A 22235-nucleotide genomic window follows, 5' to 3' on the forward strand; every position below is an offset into this window, starting at 1 on the left:
GGTGGTAGCTCGGGCGGGAGTAGCGGAGGGCAAGGGGAGAGGAGCAGCGCGTTCGGGCGTGTGAGGGCGCTCGCATCGCGGAGCTCGGGCGGAGTAGCGGAGAGTGAGTGGAGAGGAGGAGTGCACTCGGGTGTGTGAGGGCGCTCGCATCGCGGAGCTCGGCGGGCTCTCTCTCCTCTCCGCGTACCCTCTCTCCGCTCGCTGCGCTCGGAATCTATATAATACAATGGAGCGCGCGCCTGGCGCCTCGATGGCAATGGAAGTCGGTGAAGTCGAATCCCTCGCGGCAACGATACCGCAAGCACGAAGTGTAACACAATGCAACCTGAGCATTACACCTCCCGCTGGCGGTGACGTCACTGCAGTTGCTTCAACGTCATCATCGGTTGGAGGAGAAGACAAGTCTGCGAAGCAAAGAGCGCGTAATGCCGAACGCATGCGCTTGAAGCGAGCTGCCGATGCGGAACTCCGTGCTCGGGAAGCCGCTGCGAAACGCCAACGACGAGCCAAAGATCCTGAAGTTCGTGCCAAGGACGCTGCCTATCAACGTCAACGGCGAGCCGAGAATGCTGAAGTTCGTGCTCGAGAAGCACGGCGAGCCGCCAACCCTCGAGTGAAGCGGCGCGAGGCCGAGACCAAGCGCCAACGACGAGCGGCCGATCTCGCCGGCGCTCGCGAGCGGGAGCGCGCTGCTCGCGCGGCGACTCGCTCTCAGGTACAACGATAACACAAACAGGTGCTGATGAATGAATAAATGGTTACGTCACACTCTCGTCTCTCTTCATTAAGTACGCCATTAATAATAATTACTCGCACCGCACTCATCGGTGCACCCAATGCATTCGCATTTCCGCACGATCCCCTTCGGGGAAGGGGGGGATTTTTTTTTTTTTTTTCAATTTTGAGATTTTAGGCTTCCATCTCGCGGAGGGGCAAAGAATAGACTAAAGTAGGTGTGTACTGAAGCACATATCGCTTTTTTTTTTTCAATTTTGAGCACATTGCATTCTACGGAATTGAGGGCCTGTAGTATTTGGAGTTAACACCCACTCCCTGCCCCCTGAAATTTATAGACAAGTAGGGTGGGGCATGGCCGAGGAACCAAACACAAAATTGGCAAAAGCTAGAAAATGCGCATTGTTTCTTGTTTGCATCGGGCATGGATTGATTAGGGATGCACTTAAGTTTAATCACAGGGCATTTCGTGCTCACAGGAGTTGTAAAACAATGTTTTGCTGTCCATGAAATTCACTGCTTTATTTACATGATTGTGGCACAGTGATCAGGCTGTGCCCAGAAGTAAACACCGTATGAACACAAAACACAAAGCTAAAAAACATATTTAGCAACCTAGCAAAATCCAAGGGTGAAAGGTGTCTAAGTTACAGGCCACAAAGTGAAAGGTGGGTCGAGGCACTTCAAAGCAAATTCAGAACAAGAAAAGGGAAAATATGATGCACCCCTCCGTCTACAATGGCGATGGTTGAACGTGAAACTTTGTTGTGAGGGACTCGTTGGCTGTCGCCTTAATTTGGACTTGACTCGCAGGCTGGTTTGGACTTTGACTTTCTGAGCTTTTACTTTAACTTGCATGCACTTTGGACTTTCGATAGCAGGGGCTTTGACTTTGGCCCTTTGCCATCTGATTTCGCAGAAGAAAGCTCCGCATTCATCCACCATCGTTGTTGGACGGAGGGGTACATTACTTTTCTGTGAAATTTTGCACATCCACGCACTCCTCTCTGAATTCAAACTGCTTCGGCTATGTCGTAATGGAACAATCGGATGGATAGACATCAGCTTCATAAGCGTGGGACCTCGGTTTAATTCCGACCACGGAAAGCATTTTCTTCTGACTCACCCACGATTGTCATCCTCGACAGAGATGGTTGGCTTTCCTGCAGTGTATTTTCGACGGGACATACACCATCAGTGAGAAAGAAAGCTTTGCTTTAAAGGCAGTAACTGAAGGGCGAAGGAGCCAATGCTGAAAGCACAAAAGGAAGTGCAATGTAAGCAAACAAAACTGGCAAGCATGTCATTGGGTGTGGTGATGTAGGACGCGGGTTTGATTCCCGGCCGCGGCGGCCTCTTTTCTGATGGAGGCGAAAAGCAAACACGCCCGCACGTACGAGGTGTCGGTGCACGTTGAAGATCCCCAGGTGGTCAAAATTAATCCGGAGCCCTCCACTACGGCGCGCCTCATCGCCTGCGTTGCATCGGCACGTTAAACCCCACAAATCAATCAATCGTGTGGTGATGTGCATGCTTGCAATGTGTGTGTTCGTGGTTTCAGTTTTCTAAAAGGGATAGGCAACAACTCGAAATGTTACAGTACAGTTGAGAGCACCAAAGTAGTTTTTAATATTTAGGCTTCTTTTACTTTGCACTTGTCATGTATGCCTGCAGCTTTTCCTGTTACTCTTCTGTTGGCAAAAGGCCCTTGTGGTCTTGTTTTAAACAGGCAACTGTGCACATACCATTACAGAACCCTTCTTTAGCCAATGTTCCAGTAAGGTTGGTTGTCTCTGCTACATTTCGTTAAGTAAGACCCCTGCAGAGCATTGTGTCATGAACGCCTTAATTTTTGTGTGCGTTGTTGTTCAGGCTAACTTTGAAATGTGAACAACGATGATGTTTAAGGAAATAATGGCAGGAATAAAAGCCACATGTGTATGCCTGGCCTTTTTTTTATTGGAGGTTTGGAGAAAATGCAACCCTTGTACTAGCTTACCTTTGCAAAAGAATAAGCAATACTTTTGAATTTGTGAGCGTCACTCAGGCAGCACTTGGCTTAATTGGTGAGAAAAGTAGCATCCTCACAGGAGTGTAGCCAGGACATATGAAAATTTTGATTGGTTGTGACAGCCTAGCAACATACCCACTCAGTTGGATTGGCCTGTGACAATGACAGGAGCTTTTAGAAGATCACAGCTCATTCAGTACTTCCCATCTGACTGCAGACAAGTCCCCGGCACCCTTTTTTTTAATTGTGAGAGATTGCCCTACGGCACAACATGAAGTTTTGAAGGTACAACATTGCACAAGTTTCGCACAAGAATCCAAGAAGAGACTGGTACTGGCGTCCCCATATCCAGCACTTAAGATCTGGGGGACTCCCAGGATTGAGCCCTGTGCCTCGAAGGTGTTGAATTCAGGCGTTTCTAAGACCTGAGCAAGTCTACAACAGGTGTGTAACGTCAGCTTTTGGCGCAGGAGACACACAGAAAGGGCAGTTGTTCGCAAGCGGGGCATGATATCGGGTAGGCCAAGTGTGAGTAACAGCTGGGGATAACCCCACCCCAACTCGAAGCATCTGCAGCAAGATCTCCTCCCAGTGAGTGAGCGCACTGGGGAGGTCAGTTTCATGCGGTGGAAGTAAAGCACCGTGACGCGGCGGAGGTTCTCTTTTTCCACCAACAGTTCCTCTACGGTAGATACTGGAAGAAATGGTAGTGGCCGTGGGAGGTCTCTTCGGTGGCAGGCTCGATCTGCCGCAGCATGGGCGGGAAGCATGTCGCGGCGAATCCACAACACAGACAGGGCATGGGTAGGTGTCCATAATCACGTGAATGCATGCAGCCAGGCTTGTACACCATGCAACGCGGCGTAAATCCCGAATCACTGCTGTTGAGTCTGTGAAAATTTGCAGCCTCACCCCACTAGTCACTGTCGATGCAAGCGCCTGCAGGCCATCCCGAATGACAGTAAGTTCTAATAGCAGGCTAGGTAGAGCATGCAGGGTAAGACGGACACGCTTGATGTCCCTACTGGGCATGCAAGAGCCCGATGTTAGCCCCCAATGTTCTGCTTGCACTGTAGTGTTGTCAACTGGTATCTGCAGCTTGAATTACAATCAGCATGACGTTGCTTGGCACTTTGTTAGGCTCACTGTAGGTCACCTGATTTTAAGGCTGAATATGGGCCCAGGAACACAACCACTGAGGAGGATTGGCCAATGACGACAGTTATGAGATGCTCACAGCCAATTCATGACTTCAAGTTTGCTGCAACATGAAGATACCAATCCACATTTCTGATGTACAAACATAGAAATTAGTGAAATCGGCCAGTGAGGATTACCGTACTTACCCGATTCTAACGCGCACTTTTTTTCCGGAAAAGTAGTAAAAAAAATCGCATGCGCGTTAGAATCGGATTTGAAACCGAAACTGCCGAAACAGCTGAAATTTTGTCCCAACCATAGCCATCGCCATTCCAAGATGGCGCCGAAGCTTTTAGCAACAGTTTTTCGGACCTAGGCACCTAGGCTTTTCTATCGGCGTTCACACAAATCGTCAAATTGCTGCACTTGCGCGCTTGATAAGAGCAATGGCAGCAGCGGCAACGAAGGTGCGCCGCTTCCACGACTTACGAGCGGCTCCCACGCGTTCACAACGAGCAGTTGGCTGAAGCGTGCACCTCTGGAGAAGCTTGCGGGATGGGCGTGCAAGGCGTGGGCCACGATCGCATTGACCGTGTTTGAACGTTCATTTCGAAGTGTGGCATCACGAATACACTTGACGGCACCGATGACGAGATGTTGCGGTCAGCGAAAGGCGACAAGGAGCTCTCGGAGAGCGACGAGGAGTGAGATTACTTCGGGAAATAAATTGCCCGTTTCTCTCGCATTCGTTTTTTTTGCTCACAAAATTCCATGTGCATTACAATCGGAGGTGCAAGTTTTTTCGGCTTTTTGCTTGGAAAATCATGCGTGCGTTGGAATCGGGGGCGCGTTAGAATCGGGTAAGTACGGTACCGCTGTTGTGAGAAGCTCAAGACAGACTCACAACTTTCAGTTCTAACATATCCATTCAGGGAGTTTGGCCAGTGATGATGACCGTAGCTATCAGAGACTCGTGGCCGATTGACCAATTCCCATTGGCAGCAATGTGGACACACCCAGCCACACATGCTGTCACAACTCATGAAGTGATACTTCCACATTTGACATCATAATAGGGATGTTAAGTGCTCCTAACTTTTCAGTTTAGTAGTTCAGATGTCAATTTCAGTGCATGTCAACTTTTTTCAAGCATGGTAAGGTCAATGAATACACAAGTTTGAAGCCTGGATAAGTTGAGGAAGCATGTTGAAAAATAAAACCTGGCAAAGGACAAGAAAGGGATGACGGAAGTACTGATTTGACATAGAAGTTTGTTGTTTGTATCTGCAATGGAAATACCCTCGCAAGCAGGAAGATATGAGGCCGCATTGGCATTGAGCAAGACAATCTCTTTTGCAGTGTTTGCTTGTTATTTGTTATTTAGTTATATCCATCTTATCTCCGTGACACTGGTATACCGTCGAGTCCAGTTATAACGATGCCATTTATAAGAATATATCGCATAGAATGATAAACAACTGCAGCACCGTCCACTTTTATATGCTTTCTATGGTAAAATAAACCACTACACTGCTCCAGTGCTGCGATATCGGATATAACGATTCAGTCCGGTTACAGTGTGCACTTAAAGTCCGAGCTGCCGCTGGCTCCCCGCGTCGACGGCATGCAGTGCGGCCCGCAATGCGCCTTGCATCCCTTCCACCCCTCAGAAAACGAGTTGACTGTTCCGCTTATAAAAAAAGTGAGGGAAGGGGTAGAGCAGTTTTCTTCCAAACCCCCTTCCCGGCGCCGTAGCTTTGGTGTCGTCCCCACGCCCACCCACGAGCCTCCCACCGCTCGCATGCGTGTTTTACGCGTTCGCTTGTGTCACATGCGCACTGCTTTGAATATGACTGGGTGGCTCTTGGACTGCCTCTTTTTTCACGGAAGGGATGTGAATTCACGTTCTTGCACTCAGCAGCACAACGGCTTGTTAGTAGCCACATGACGGGTGGATTTCTTTGTATTTAAAGTTTAATTTTAAGTGGGGTTAACAGTAAGTTTGGGGCACAACTGAGCCACCTTAGTGGACCTATACCTTTTAAGAGGTTTGGGCAAGATTGCAAAAGATGATTTGAAGGGTAGGTGAGACACTAAGCAGTGAAGTCATTGGCCCATTTGGGGTTGCTGGAAGGTTTGGTACATTCAATTTGATGCTGAAGACAACCAGTAAGTTGGTTTCAAACCAGAATCTGACCTTCCTATAGCCACTTTTGTGTTGATTCGGTGCGGTGCTGAAGAATGCTTTGATTGCTGGGAACTCACTAATCAAACAACGCATTTGCCTTCCTCATTTCCCTCTCAATGATTTCATGACGCAAACAGCTGCTGCTGCAGCTACTGCTTGCATCAGGATAAATAGGAAGGAAGTGAGGCAGTGGTGATGTGTAATGATATAGAAGCAACCAAATACACCAATTACAATGCTACCACGTGCCAAGTGGTTTCGTCAATTTATGTCATAAGAGGCATGCTTTCGTGAACTCGCATGTCCTTTGCTGCTGTGGACCACTAAACAAAATGTTTCTTCGTGGGACCCATAAGCAGTATTGATGCTTTATTGAAGAAGGCAAGAACATTGTCCTTTGTAGCCCATGTGAAAATCGGCGTCGAACCAACTGTTTGTGCGCAGCATGCCTTCTAGCATAGCGACATCACCACAAGCAAGGATGAGAAGCACCATCCAGTAGCAGCCAGGGAAGACGTTGGCTATACCAGATGTTGCGTACACTTGAAAATGCTCACCTAAGCCAAAATATTCACTTTAGCCATGTTTTTTAGTGCAGCAAAAGCATGCAGGGGGTCCTAATAAAACTGGCTGTGCATACAGTACTGTACCAGGGTCACAGTATTCTCTGGCCGAGTATTGCACAAGGTATTGCACTGAAACCAAAATGAACTTGTTGGTGTTTGTGGTCGTCACGTGATCTCCCAGCTGGGCTCCCATGATATTGTTTCTAGCTTTCTTTTCGTTCTTTGACATTCAAACATGACACTGCAAAAATTTCTGGCCAAGTTTTTATAAACTTGTGAAGGTGTATTGCTAAAATATCTATCATACAGTTTCAACAACTTCTGGTTTAAGCTGCATGGCATAGATGGTATTCACGTAAAAGTTCACTGGCCGATTTCTTTTCTTAGCAACACTGAAAACCGCCATGACCGTGCCAACTGTGTCTGCGCATGCGTACCCCTCTCACAGAAAAACAAAACAAGCCCGAGTGTCCGTCATCTGCGCCGTGACCACCTGACTCTTGGCTGTGATGTCAAAGTTAATACATATGAATCATAGCAGTGACATTGTGTGGTAATGCTCTACTTCCCTAGAGAACTCCACATCACACCTGGAGAATGGATGCTCCATGTTCACAGCGCAGTTGCCTGCGAACACAGAGATCAACACATGTGTGCCTGCACCTTTCCTATGCAGAGTCATTCAGTACAAAAGCCAAATAATGCTTCAGAAAAAATTGAATGCTCACGCACACATTGGTTAGATGCGACGGCAGCGTAGCAGTGCGCGCATTGTTAGCTTGGAGACCCGTGACATCTATCAGCAAGCGACCGAAAGCGATAGAGCTCGCCAACAGGTGAGCAATCTGTGGCCTATAGCAAAAAATGGCACCTGGCAATCAGCTGACCTGTGCCGACGACTGCGTGAAATAGTAGTTGATGTTGAGGTAAAGCTCTTGAGCCCGCTGGGACGCCTGATGTGTGCAGCGACATGCCCAACTCCGTGCGTTCCCTTTGCTAAGGTGACAGACAAGGTTGCCGTCATGCACGCCACGCCAGCGAATACAACCTGTAGCCAGTGGCGGTGACTCCTGTCTTCACGTTATCGCTACTTGCTACCTCATATTACAAAAACTGCATGTAACAGTGTAAAATTCGTGTTCTTGGTAAGCTAATCTATTGATCTAGAGCAACTTGTATGCTCACTTCAGTGTACCTTTAAGAGGAATCCCTATTTTAAATTTTGCCTTTGGTAGCATTGCAAATAGCCAGATTAACTCATTCCTGACAAGACCAATAAACAACGACGTTCTGTGCAGGGAACTCTCCCTTTTTAAGGCAATTTCCACTTGTATTCTTGGCTAAGAGGGAAAACGGGAATCTAATAGATGCAGGGAATGTTAAGATTGGCGGGTTAAAAAGTAAAAATATTGCCAGTAAACCGGACCTGGCATCATTCTTTTAAAATGGTCCCTTAAAACTTTGTTGGATATATTTTCATATATCCCCAGTTGTGTTCCCACGAGCCGCAAGCATCCCAGACCACTTCCAATCCAGTTCATAAAAAGGAGGGAGTGTAGGGGAAAGAGTACTACATGAGAAAGATGTAGTAAAGTGTTAAACAGCGGCAGCTGAAGGGCTGAAGCCTGTTCGCATGTATTCCTGCGCAATATACAAGCATTTCAGGTGTGCCTTAGTCCGCGTGTTGTCAACAAGGGATGAATTGACCTAGAACTACCTCAATTGCCCAACAATATCTCGTTTTCATGTGGGCAGTTTTAACTTAGAGCTTTAGCATGCGAAGTAAGCATGCTGTTTGGTAAAATATGTTAACCCAGAGTGAAATGTTGCTGAGCGGAAGACGTAGTGAAAGTTAGTTCACACTGAAACTCTGATTCTCTGGACTGTGTTTGTGTCCTGGAAGGCTACATAAAGTAGACATAGGTAGCACTGTCTAACACCCGCGTTTAACTGAACAATCCACGTAAAGATCTATCAGCCAAGGATCGATCAGCCACAAAAAGTGAATGCAGGGCATTCTTAAGGAACCTGTGGAGGGAAAGTGCTAAAAATAAGGAATTTCTGAACCTAGAAGTGCGAATTTTTCTCTCTAGCGCGGAACATCACTGCACATACCCTTCCTAGCTGTTTTATAAAAAATTGGGGTCAAGGTAGTGGTGTACTTCTTTGTTGTTACCTTATGCTGTCTCTTGTTCTCCCATCTTTACAGCATCCCCTGGTGTCCACAGTTTTCGCCATGGAAACCTGGTTCACGAGAACAGAAGTGATCAGTGTGAGGAAATTATTTGCAAACAAAACAATAGGGACCATGCATATGAAGACGCTAAAGGGTCAACCACGACCACTGCAGTGCAAGTGTCCGCTGTTTCTTCAGAAACAGGGGTTGGGAAACAAGATCTTGTTCCAAGCCACCACGTCAGCAAATCGGAATCCAGCAGGCTATGCATCCAAACTCCAACTTGCACCCCTGGGGCATCGTACCGGTGCAACCTGTGCTCCAGTGCATTTGTGGATGACGATGCCTTGCAGGCACACAAGAAAAGTCATCCCAGTTCGAAGTCGTTAAAATGTCCCGTTTGTGGCCGTGCCTTTGGTTTCCAGACATCCTTCAAGTATCACATGCGCATTCACGCAAATGGGCAGTCCCTCAAATGTGAAACCTGTTTGCGGACTTTTCCAACTTTCGCTCAGCTGCAACGTCACAAATCCAGCACCCATAGGAAGCCGTTCAAATGCTCAGTGTGCCCTCGTGCATTTAGTGCTGGAAAGGTCCTGGCCGCTCACATGCGGCGGCATGCGGGTGAGAAGCCCTTCCCATGTGACTTGTGCCCAGAAACCTTCTTTCTCAGAAAGCAGCTGCTGCTGCACAAGCGTGATCATGAGGGCGAAAGATTGTTTAAATGTGGAACATGCTCCTGCTCGTTCCTCACCAACAGAGCATGTGCTGTGCACATGCGTGTACACGAACAAAAATTTCAGTGCAAGCTCTGCCCCAGAAAATTTTCCAAGGAGGAACGCCTCTCTTCACACGTGATGCAGAGCCACACTAGCAAGAGGCAATTTGGGTGCAAGGATTGCTCGTCCTCATTTTCCTGTCGGGCGGGACTCAGGGAACACATGCGCGTGCACAGCAAGCCATACAAGTGTACAATATGCTCACAAATGTTCAGCAGGAAGTCGTTGATGCTGGTTCACCTAAGCCGTCACACAGGCACTCAGTCGTTCAAGTGTCGTGTTTGCTCAGAGATGTTTGCTTTCAAGCGACAGCTGTTGAATCACATGAGCCAACACGAAGGTGTTGCAGTGAACAAGTGCTCTGTGTGTTCACGCGTAGTTCAGAGCAAAAGCGATCTCGCGATTCACATGCGTCAGCATACAGGTGAAAAGCCGTTTAGGTGCGAGACATGCGCACGCACTTTTGCAACTCGGGACAACCTGTTGCAGCACATGAAGTCCCACGAGAAGTCGTTCAGATGCACCGTGTGCTCACATGCATTCAGCCACAGGAACCGTTTGACAGTGCACATGCGTCAGCACACGGGTGAGAGACCATACAAATGTGAAGTGTGTTCCTGTCAGTTTTCAGCCAAGAGTGAACTCTCGCGTCATGCACGCCGGCATGCACCAGGGACAGAGCTTAAGTGCGAAGTTTGTGCCCGTACCTTTGGGAAACCTTCCGACTTGAACCGACACAGACGTGTGCACGACAACCCATCAATGTGCAGTGTCTGCAGCATCTGTTCGCTTGCTTTTGCAACTAAAGGCGAACTAAGGCAGCACCTTAATGTCCATGAGAAGCCCTTCAAGTGCCCCCTTTGCTTGAAGGGATTTAGCAAAAAATGCAACATGGTGGATCATGTGCAGCGCAATTCGGGTGATGACAAACCATACAAATGTACATATTGCGCTCACACATTTGTGAATCTGAAGAACCTGTCACAGCATGTGAGGTACCATGAGGAGCTGCAGCTAACTGGGACAAAGCTTAACAAAAAGGAAAGTACTGCATCTTCAGTCGGTGAAGCAAGTAGCAGCAACTCAGACGAAAGCCCATATGCTTGCGCTACCACCAGCACTAACTCAAGCCAAGCACCGTACATTTGGACGGGCCAATATATTTGGACTATCAATGGAATTGTGCTGAACTACAATGGGGGCAGTCAAAATTGATTTATCATCACCCAAATAGTCATTTTGAGCAGAAACAGTGCAACTGGTGCTTTGCTTTCTGGTCCCTGCTGCCTGTGCCATCCAGCATCGGTGCACCTTTTGGTCAGTGGGAAGGATGCTACAAAAGCACGTGCCAAGTGGTTAGTTATCTGATTTGTGTTCTTAGTGATGCTTGTTCACAGGAAAAACCTAAATTATTGTCGCTGTGATGTTGTGTTGCTGAGCCCAAAGACAAGTTCAATTCCCGTTTGCGGCGTCTGCTTTCCAGGTGGCCAAAAAGTGAAAATGCTCATGTGTCGAGGTTTTGGTGCACGTTAAAATGGTCAAAATTAATCCGGAGCCTTCCTCTACAATGTACCTCATAGCCCAGTTTAACTTTGGTGCATCCTGCCCCTTTAACTTGACATTTTTTAGAGCTTAAATTTAGAAATTAAGTGATGTGCCAAGCATCCGCACAAGATCACTGCAGTCTTGCCCAGGTAGTGTGTCATGTGTTTGCTTAGTATAAGACTAAAGTAAAAATGGTGGAGAAACAGTGTCTCTGTTGCAAAGCTCAGTATTTCTGGCTTATTTCCTGCAATTAAAGTTACCATAAAGGACCTTACAGATGATCAGAGAACGTGTGTTGTGATTTTGGCACAACTCGGTATGGCTTGTTTGAAACTGAGTGTTGAAAGCTACTGAGTGGGCAACACATTTTCTAACTGGTGTAACGTGCTGCACACTAAGATAGTGTGAAAGTTATAAGGGTAGTGAGATTCTCATGGCTACTGACTAAATGCATCAATGCGGACTGTGGCAGAATTGCCTTGGATGGCCTGAGTGAGCTAAAAAACATTGATCTCATTGCAAATTGATGTATTCAGCAGATTTAACGTATGTTACTCTCTCTTTTGAGAGCATTTGATGCAAGTGAGGGGATCTAGTGAATTTAAACTTAACCAGGGCCTTTCTCTGTGGGATTTGTCTCCAGCGCTTGGGAAACGCAAGATGACAAGTTGTGTATCCTTTTATCCCTGTGTCCTGTGGTGTTCTTTTGACATCTCATTTTGCAATGTAAAGTTAAATTTTGTGCGAATAAAATGTATACAACGACTATTGTTGGAAGCAATATTTGGTCACTTGTAGAAAAGTGCGTTACCTCCTCAGCTGCACGTTATGTGTCGTAGGTACTTCACAGGAGCAGGCAGCTTGTGATATGTGACGCTGCAAGCAAAAATGTTAACGAAGGAATCATTTCAACCATCCTCGCTGCACAATTCTGTAATGCTTGCTGTAAAACAAGTCTCTACGGCAGCATTTAACGGATTTTGTGTAAGAACTGCACCAATAGGAGAACAATGCCTAGTGTACGCACTGAGTTAGGACCATGATTGCACATACAGTGGATCCTGATAGCAAAGGAAGTCGGTTGGGCCCGTAATGCATCATTACTGGCAAATATAAAAGACAAGGACAAAGCTGAAATATGATCAGGACGCTAGCTAGACTTCAATGAAAATTTTACTTTACCCACAGCAGGACTTTTAGGCAGTAGATAACTGCACAAAACCACCTTTGTCACATGATTGTCAGTCATGAAGTTAGGTGGAGGACAGGCACAGCCGTAGGGATTCTAATCCTTTTTTCGCTATGTAGTTGAGGCAGTACTGACAAACCAGTTCACTATTGATAAGCTTTCGAAAGCTCTGACATGGTTCCGTTCCTTTCCAAGCACGAGCAATATGAAAGGCTGGAATGCACCGGCACCTGGTGATCTACCAATGTGCCCCCCAGAGGCAGCAATGATAGTGAGGCTCAGTGTTTCCTGAGCTGTAATTCAGGCAAACACTAGTCTCTTCAGTGTAGCAGGTGCTGCTTGAAAGTGGCAAGTTCTTTGCCTTTTCCACATGTCGATCCAAAGTACCGCCTTTTGCCTTGAAGCTTCGTATCGTACATTTGGAACGGCGATCTCCTCCTTACCTGTTGTTTGTCAGCCGGTCATGCCATCGGAATGGCCCACTGGTGTTATCCACACAGCTTTGTACGAGGAGATTAAAACAGCTATATTGCAAAATCTCATCCCCCTACACAATTGCCTAATAGGGGCACGCTACTAGCTTTCGAGCCCCTTTGCAATCGCATTGGCTAGGCATTGGGCTTGTAAGTGCACTCTGGCGGTCGACACCACTTGGTGCCTTTCAAGGCAAAGTTCACCGTCCCGCATAATTAACACTGGTGTAGCTGTCATGATACCTTAGCGCGGCGGGATGCAGCTTGTTCAGAAAATGCGTTCACAAAACGTATTTGTGTTTGCCACTCCCTCACTGCTTACTCACATTCCCCGTTCTGGTACTTCTGTAACAACTCTAGTGAGGTAACTTCTGTCACAACATGCAGCTGGTTCATCTACACCCAATGAACAATAACATTTATCTACTGACCCGCATAATTCAGTGCAGTTGTACGAGAACACAACGTCAAAAGCTATGCATTATCAACCACAGTGAATTTGAAGAAGCCAGGGGAGGTATTTGTCTACCATTTCCAGACTCAAGGACAACTGGCTGCAAAGTAATGTCCAGTCTTTGTTTTTCACATGTGTTCCTAAGCATACGGGAGTTCTTGGACTTGTCTGCGGTGAGTCTGGTCCTGCTAACCGAAAAGCCCCATAGTATGCCTAACGCCTGCAGTCGTCATGGCTGATACTACGTTCAATGCTGGAATAGAAGTGCACTACTTTTCCTCAACACTGAAAGGTTAATGCGCATTATTCTACCTGAAACAATGCAAGGCTGAAATCCCAGCACGTTTGCAAAGTGCATTATTGTAATTGGCTTCGACAAGAAAAGCCGGATCACCTGTATCAATGGCAACAAGCATGCAGAGCTTGCTGTCAGACGATACTGTAGGCACGAAGAAAACAGTAATGAGGACAAAAATAATGTCATGGGTCCGAGGTTTATCATGGTGTTCGGCTGGGATTAGTCCCAAAGACCGCACCGAAAGAATCCAAATTTGTAACTCATAAGGTTAACTCATTGCATGAATCCGGCTGCAATATATAAGGCAGAACGTTTTTGTGTATATGCTCGCTTTGCTTCGAGTGGTGCCAAAAACTGTGGCGTAGCAGTAGCTTGAAGTATGCATAGATAGGGTTTGAATTTCCTCTCCCTGCTGTCCTACCCTTCAAAACAATTAATAAATAAATATGCACCCTCTCGTATCTTTTTCCTCCTCCATTTCCCGTGATGATGATGATGATGGCGGCTTGGTGGCTGCCCCTTTATAGTGGGGGGACACTCTGAGGGCATATAATCGCCGTGGCGTCCTAGCCTCAATAGTTCTGTTCGTCTCTAACAACCCCTAACTCTCCCTAACACCCCCCCCCTCCCACACGCACACACTTTCTCCTCCACACTTAGTTCACGTAATTGGCCAGTGATCCACAGTGAGTCAGTGGTCCACCATGCCCCACCAGTACCAGTTCTGACTGGCTGACCCACCTAGCTGGAGAAATGCCACAACATTTAAAAACAGGTGCGCTAAGATTTAAAGATAATGATGATGGTTCAAGGCTTATAAAAAATCGGTTCACCTAGGTAAGAAATTCCGTACTTCTAGGTTAGGCCGGTTAGGTTTTGTCGTGTTGGGGTACGATAAGTCAGGTCAGGGTTACCTTGTATTAGGTTACATTAAGGAAAGGCAACGCCTTTAATGTAGCCAATCTGAAAACTTTTAACTTTGGGGAAAGCAAAGTACGCTGCGTAAAGCACAAGAAAACGCCGCCGGGTGTCGGGTAGTACCCTCACTGAGTTTCATTATTAATTCTGTATGAAACTGTCTTGTCACCCTGGACGCACCAAAAAAATTCCCACCAGAGAGAAAACGCGAAAGGAAATAAAAAGTGGTACATATACAGAAAATATCCATGTTGCCGGAGTTCGAACCATAGTATTTCGTGTGGAGATCCAGCATTCCTCCATGAGATCCAGTAATCGGAATTTCAGGCTAACGTTCACAGCGCCCCGCTGCGGTTAGTCATCTCGTATGGACTTTTTTTTATGAGGGCGTCGTGCGTCTACTAGGCTGTTCATTCAGCTTCACTTTCGCGCCCGTGTTAACGTTGTGTTGCATTGTTTAGTGTGTGAGGTTTGGCTGCCAAAGAATAGGCGCGTGTGAAAGCTGTAATATTGCGCCAGTGCGCGGAAAGACGCGATCTGGAAATGCGGGGTGTGACACTGCCCACAGCGTCGTGTGTGTAAACGTGCGTGCGTCCCGTGAGCTATCACCTCCTGCCGTGAAGTCCTGCTTGTGAGAGAGGTTTGTCTGCCTTCTCTTGTTGTGGTGGTTATGTCTCCTGCCTGGTATATCTAACTGGCTGCTTGTATTTGTTTTTGAGCGGCTGTCATAGTTTGTCGTCCGGCGTAGGTGCGCGGACTTCCTGTATCAGCCCCGGACCGTAGGTTGACAGCCCCCAACGTGACCCGGGAATCGAATTTCCCTCGTGTTCCTCTAAGAGCTCCGATCCGAAGGAACTCCTCGGGCTTGTCGCGATCTATCAATGACTGGGATAAATTGAGGATTTATTGGATCAGTCATATCGGGAGGCGATGGTGCGAATAAAACAGCCGCCACCGCGGTGGCGGCTGTGTAATTCGAAGCATCGCCTCCTGTAGTTTTTAACCCCGATTTATCTGAATGCGAGAGCGGCTTGTGCCTCGTTTCCAAGCCAACCGATGCTTGAGACTGCCGAAGTAGCGACGCTGTGGCCAGAGATAAAAGTTTGGCGCCGCGGCTGAGCACGTTTTTGCCCAATTTTTCGTGCCTGCGTGCAGTTTGGTGTAACAAGGAATATACTGCAGCTAAATGCACCTGCAAAGCCGGTGTGCAGCTGATCCAAGAATGCTGCGGTGCTGGCCTAACTGATGACGAAACGGCGGCGTGCACGAGCAAAAGCCGAAGTTGGGGGGGTGCCTTCTAAGATTTACACGCAAACAAAACTTGTTCAGAAAAGGGGAAACCAGCGAGCAGAACGCAGGACAAGAAGAGGAGGCACAAGGAGAGGCCAGCGGTGTTGTGTGTGTGCCTCCTCCTCTTGTCCTGCGTTCTGCTCGCTGGTTTCCCCTTTTCTGAACAATATGAACAAACTAGCCCAGCAATTCACTCACTTGAAACAAAACTTATGATAAACGACGCTACGCAACTTCATTAATTACAGTAGAAATGTGTTTAATTTCACAGAAATACGTTTACTGCAGCCATCAGGAATCGTTTACAGAGAGTACAGAATGATATAGTAGAACGTCACCGCTTGTCGTGGAAAAGCGTTGCTTTTTGTCTAAAAAATACTTGCAATGGTTGCTGGCTAGTGGGTTAATGGTTTTGCGAAAAATAATTACTGCGTCGCTGAAGGGCGAGAGACAGGAGGGTGCCAAAAACCTGCCCTCAGTTTCACAACTGAATGCTGCGATCACGTTTTACAAGCGGCCACCTTCGCTTGAAAAAACATGCACTCCTCCGTCTAACGACTACGATGGTTTATCGCAAAGGTTCCTTGTGAGGGTTTCCTTGGTTGCCTTCTGGATTTAAACTGCGACCAGTTGAGCTTTGAATTGGACCAGCACGATTCTGGTGTTTTGGTTGCAGCGTCTTGGACTTTGACCCTTCCCCATTCTATTTCACACGAAGAAAGCTTCGTGTCCAACCATCATTGTCGTTAGACAGAGGGCTGAATGATTTGTCTGCTTATTTTCCAAATCATAACTCCTTCCAACGTGTCGGAAATGCATCTGTGCTGGAGGCCTAGGGCTGATGCACCTCTATTTGAGGCAACTAGTCGCAGGGTTTTGGTTCCTTTACAAGGAACCAAACGATTTGGTTCCTTTACAAGGAACCAAACGTCTATTTTGGTTCCTTTACAAGGAACCAAATTAGACGATTTTTTTATGTACTCGGCAAATATAGCTTAAGCATTAAAAAGCACAGGCTGACGTTAACACACTGCCACATTTTTAGCTATCGGTGTCAGCCTTTATTCCATGCAGGTAGTAAAATCGGAAGAGGAGGGGGGATGGTTTGTAGCTGGGGCTGTTGGGTGGTTGAATTACTTTGGCTCTTGACACAATGGCCACTACAAACGCAGTAGTTCGCTTAGGCTCTCAGGTTCCCATGCTGTCACTCGCGAAAACCGAAGGCACAAAAGATTATGGTTAGAGAAACTGTTCACTGCAGCGACATTTGCACGGCCACACGGTAGTCGAACTGGTATAAGAGCACACGTATCATGGTATTCTAGCGTTAAGGCTGGTGGGGAAACCGCAGTCATTGTAACCAGTGAAGATAATTGAAGTGACAGTTTCATTCGTTCTCAGATTGGGTGAAGCCAGGTGCAGAGTGATCATGTCAGTGCAGCCCATACCCAACCTTCCAAGCGTAAAGCGAGTTTACGTTGCCATTTGTGCATTTAAGAAGAATGGAATTCTAGTACTAATGGTTTTATTCGGACTCGGATTGGGTGGAGCCAAGCATAGAGCTGTGTAAGAAGCGCCCATGTCAATGCAGCCCATGCCCAAACTTAGATGCGTCCGACAAGTTTACGTAACCGTTAGTGCATCTAACAACCCAACCCATCTCTACACTCCGTTTTACCACACATATTCGCCCACAACACCCCTTAAACATTAAAAGCACCGAAGCAAACAGCAAAAACAATGGAAGGCTGCGTAGTCCAGTGCACCGGCTCATTCCACTAACAAGGTGAGAGTCGAGTGGTGGCTCCACACATTCAGCTGCCAGGTCCCTATACGAATGAGGCTTGCGTACCCAGCCTGGGACCCAACTACAGCATAAAGTGCGCACAAGAGAAAGGAAGGGGGGAGAAAGAAAAGGCGGCAGGACATAGCGGTGAACAAGACAGAATGAAAATCCAGGGGGGGGGGAAGGGGGAGGCTTATGACTGATTAAGGGTTAGGTGACATCACATGGAGCGCTGTTTGGGAGCAACGTGACAGGCGTAACTCAGTAGTTTACAGCGGTCTACTGGTGCGGGTGACAGCGAGTAGCTGTCACTCACACTGTTTACGGCCCCTCCATCGCTGTCGCTCGCTTGTGCGCTGCTTGTGGCCAGCAAGACGCAAGGGACAGCAACAGAGGGGCTCGGCAGCAGTGTGTTACGCAGTGTGAGTTACAGCTGCTCGCTGTCACCCGCACCAGTAGACCGCTGTAAACTACTGAGTTACGCCTGTCACGTTGCTCCCAAACATTGCTCTATGTCATTTCCCCTTTAAGCAAAGATGCTTGCCATTGTACGAATGAAGATGGGTTGCTTTTAAATCTATGGTGCCTTTTTATGTGCCAGGAGTGGAGAAATTCTCTCACAATATTTCTTTTAAAGTGGCCATGGTGCCCAGTCCGTGTTTCTCCAGTCCGTGTTTCTCCATGACATGTTTTCTAGGGACGTAACCTTGACACAGCCAACACCAGAGGCAAGCTCCGGCTTAAAAAGCCTAATTTTGCAGAAGTGAGACAAGACACATGCTTGTTATTTTGGCATGTGGTATTTTTAAAGAAACAAAAATGTATGCTTTTCTTATGGATTTTTTTATTTTTTCTGCCTGCAGGAAACTTGGAAGGGTAAAACAAATGTGACCAGCAGAGCCAGGCTCAGACTGCCAGGTTGTCGTCTTCGCCCGCTGGCAGGGAGATTCTGGCGGTTCTGGGCTGTAATCCATCCCTAGAAGAGGAGTGCAAGGTTGGCCTTACTAAGGAGCAGACAGCTGCTATAACTATCTCCCCGTTTCCCCGCAACGTGCACCCGCAGCACAATGCAGGCAGGCAAAGGGCCAGAGGCGAGGCCCTACTAAAACAAGTTTGCGATGACCCGCACTCCGCGTTATTTGCGGACGCCGCGCAGTACGGCCGATCGGCAAACTTCTCGGCAGTTATGGTGGATCACAGTGGCACAGTGCTCAATTCTGTGTCTTTCAGGAACACCACCCCGGCTAGAGCTGAGCTGGCCGTGGTGGCCCTTGCTTTACTTGACGACAGCCGGCATCGAATTTACACCGATTCCCGAGTGGCCGTTAGGGCCTTTGCGTCAGGTTCCGTTTCGGTCGAGGGAGCTCGCATCCTAGGAAATAAGGTCATTTCCTCACACACCATCACCTTGTTTCCCACTCACCTAGGGTCACACTTGTCCTGTTTAACTAACCTCAACGAGGTCGCCCACACCAACGCGTGTGAGATAACCCACCACGCCGGGTCGGACAGAGGCGGTTCCTCGGGGATTGGTTGGGAGGTTTCCAGAGACACTTTATTCGCATTCAACGAGACTATTCAGCTCTAGAAGCTGGGCAGGCGAATGTTTCCTCTTCCGCACAAGAAACTTTCCAGGCCGCAGGCAGCCACGCTCCGAATGTTGCAGACCAGGTCTTATCCACTCTCAGCTTCTACATGGACACTTTTGAACCGGACTGCCCGGATTGTGGCGAACGTAGCAATTTGGATCACATGCTCTGGCGGTGTCCCTCACTTCGGGGCCCTCAACGCATAACGGGGGAAGAGTGGCACTCCGACTTGGAGAGCCCCAATCCACTACACCAGCTAAGGGCCGTCCACAGGGCCCACGACGCGGCGGGGAGGCCGAGTCCCTATGTGGGAGCGGCCTGCCGCCCTGAACGGCGGTGGTGTTCCTCAGGACCTTTAATGAAGTTCATTTTCTGTCTGTAGGGTTGTTTTCTCATACTGCTACAACTTTAGTGGGCCTAGTGTCACTGGATAAAGAATACAGAGTATTGGCACTCTTTTCTTTTATTGTTTCGAGCTGCCGCCGCGATTGTTGGCCAGTTCGCATCGCCAGACATTTGTTTACACTGCAATGGTTCATGGGCCCCACCATTTTGTTTAAGCGTTTTAGTCGGTCAACTCTGGTATAGTCCTCCCTCCTCTGATGCTGTGGGCAACTGGTGTCGTTCTTAAAGGAACCATGAAGAGAAAACACAAGTTTGGTTCATTCAAAAGATTGTCTCGTTAGAATCATACTGACACCACTTTTAACGTAAACTTCGCTCAAATAAGCTACATAATTAGGAAAAACGGGAATGGTCATGCGACCCACCAGCTCATTTCCCGCAACAGAACCTATGATGTCACATGAGCTAAACTCTGCGATTGGCGGAGGCTGGCAGAAGCAGACGCAAATTAGGTAGAGCTTACAAACTAGACGAACGAGCGATTTGCGCTTAAATTTAGGGCACATTCTTTACAAAGCAATAAGAATGATGGGACAAACAGTGGAAGTTACGAAAGCACATGTAAACATAGAAGTACTGATGCGTTCTGCTGTTCGTACTGCGCACAGCGTGCTTGGTTTAGCTGCACAGCACTACGGGGCTTGGGGTTGTCTCAGACGACACTGGCCGATTGACGCAAGCAACGATGTCTTACGTGACCCCATTTGTCGAGCGAGCACTGTTTCAGGGAATGAATATTTTCTCCCAGAACAAAAACAAGCCAGGTTTAAATGCGGGCAAAAACAAACCAAACGCTTGCAACGGTATGGTGGCGCCATCTAGGTTACGGAACGTAAAGAAACGCGGGAACAAACCAACACCGCTGTACAGGGTGGCGACAACCTTTGAACGGTCCCGTGCCGCTGCAATTGGGCCAACGGGCTCAACGCGTTATTCTTTTCGTTTCCCACGATACCTAGCAACGCGAAACAGACAATATGATTCTTCAGTAAACCGCGTTGCGGCGATAATTTTAGCGCGGTTTTGACACAATCACTTGCTTCGGCGGCGAGCGAGCAACCGAAAATGGCGGCGCCAGCGTATACGTGTCTCTACCCTGTACGGCGGATGCGTGAATGAAGGTACTCTAGGCTGCAGAGCGGTCGGTTCCTGTGATGTCATTTGGGACCACGAAAACGCACGATTGAGCGGGAAAATCGAAATTTTAACCTAAATTGGTTAATTTCTCAGTGAATAAAGCACCGTTTGTATCCGGACAAGCGCTGGGGGCACTATAAAACACGAAATCTTTCGAATAAAACCAACTTGCATTTTCTCTTCATGGCTCCTTTAACGCGAATCAAGGATACTGTGCTTCACACCATTTCAGCGGCAGAAGTGTGTCTGAAGATGCCGTTTCGCTGTGTCTTACGCAGCGTTGCTTACAAAGAACCTTGTCAAAGTTAGCGGTGGGGCCACAGAAGTGGCAATCTGGCAACACTGATGAACACCAAAATGGTTGCCATTGCCCACGCACGTGCCTCAGTGACGGTACTCTGTATCTTATCTAGTGACACTAGTGAGCTTTTCCCCCCTCTTTTTCAAAAAATGTTTCCAGATAGTGTTCATATACTCCAAGGAGAAACGCAGTCAACGGCCTGCTTTCCCATTTGAAAAAAATTGCCTTTATAAAAAATGTTCATAAAGAATCTGCTCCCTCTTTTGAAAATGTCGGCGAGATGATAGTCGTCTGGCGCCCCTGCCAAGTAAAGGCCTCCCTTCTCTTTCCCGCTCACTGCTCGTGCTGTTTCTCTCCCATCTCGCTCCTCCCAAGACAAACACCCTAGAGGTTTGCTCAAGTCAGTTTATATTTACTGCGTTCCACTGCTCCACGCCGGTTGCCTCGGTGCCAGCGCTGCCATATGGCGGAGACATGTATGAATCGAGGCACCCAGCTCCAACGTTTATAGAACCACGTTGCCCAACTCCACATGCGTTCCAAGTAGAAGGTGGAACCTATCCAGTGGAACCCTTCGTTACTGTTGCCGTTTCATTCCTTAAAGGGGCCCGGCAACACGTACCATCGACTACTAGGAAATGTATTGTGGGTTAAAGTCTATTGTCCCAGCAATCTCCTCCCACAAGAATTGTGAAAATTTGTTCACTATTACCGAAACTACGCGCGATGGGAAATTGCGTATAATTGTGCTCCCTCCAGGTAAGGTGGGTGGCTCGGCGGCGTTCTGTTCCACGGCCTTCGGTATATCACAAGCTGGGGAGTTTTCTCCGCAACGTGGAGGGGTCTATTTCCGGTCTGGTGCCACAAAGAAGCAGGCATGGGTGCCTGCTCGCAAGCACGCGCTCCGGCTGGTAGGGCGTTTCTGAAGCAATAAACGTTGGTTGTCGAGTGGTCTGGTTGAAAGGAAAGTATTAAGCTCATCACTCAAACTCCGCACGCACTCAGAGCACAAACGAAACTGCAAAACTGTGCCTACTGGTTCATGCATAGAAGAGGTTCGCACACAGCACTGGCGACAGCATATCGTTGCAGGAAATCTGAGAAATTAGCCACGACACTTACCAGTGACAGCCGATCAGACAGCCATGGCCTCAGTGACGTCGTTTAGGCCATGCCAGGGGTGCATAATGAGGAGAACTGAAGAGAGCGCAGTTGGTTGTTCCGCGTCTTTCACAGCAATTTGCGTGCTCACCGC

The 22235-nt window shown here is 47.8% G+C and overlaps 1 protein-coding gene across 4 annotated transcripts in view; it reads left to right on the plus strand.

Moving 5' to 3' along the window:
• The window catches only part of LOC144158527 (uncharacterized), a 41796-nt gene that overhangs the window by 6312 nt on the left and 13249 nt on the right, over positions 1 to 22235 (plus strand). Inside the window, exon 3 of one of the 4 annotated variants that reach the window (XM_077689440.1) lies at positions 8850 to 11848. The exons of 2 other annotated variants lie outside the window; for them this stretch is intronic. In XM_077689440.1, coding sequence (XP_077545566.1) covers positions 8850 to 10810 — 1961 coding nt within the window. In that variant the 3' untranslated portion in view covers positions 10811 to 11848. Of the gene's footprint in view, positions 1 to 365; positions 769 to 8849; positions 11849 to 22235 lie in introns of those variants that run through there. One more of the 4 variants, XM_077689444.1, reaches the window with a different exon arrangement.

The sequence above is a fragment of the Haemaphysalis longicornis genome, unplaced genomic scaffold, assembly GCF_048455015.1.
Source record: "Haemaphysalis longicornis isolate Haplotype H1 unplaced genomic scaffold, Haemaphysalis longicornis Haplotype H1 scaffold_10, whole genome shotgun sequence".
Taxonomy (NCBI): Eukaryota; Metazoa; Arthropoda; class Arachnida; order Ixodida; family Ixodidae; genus Haemaphysalis; species Haemaphysalis longicornis.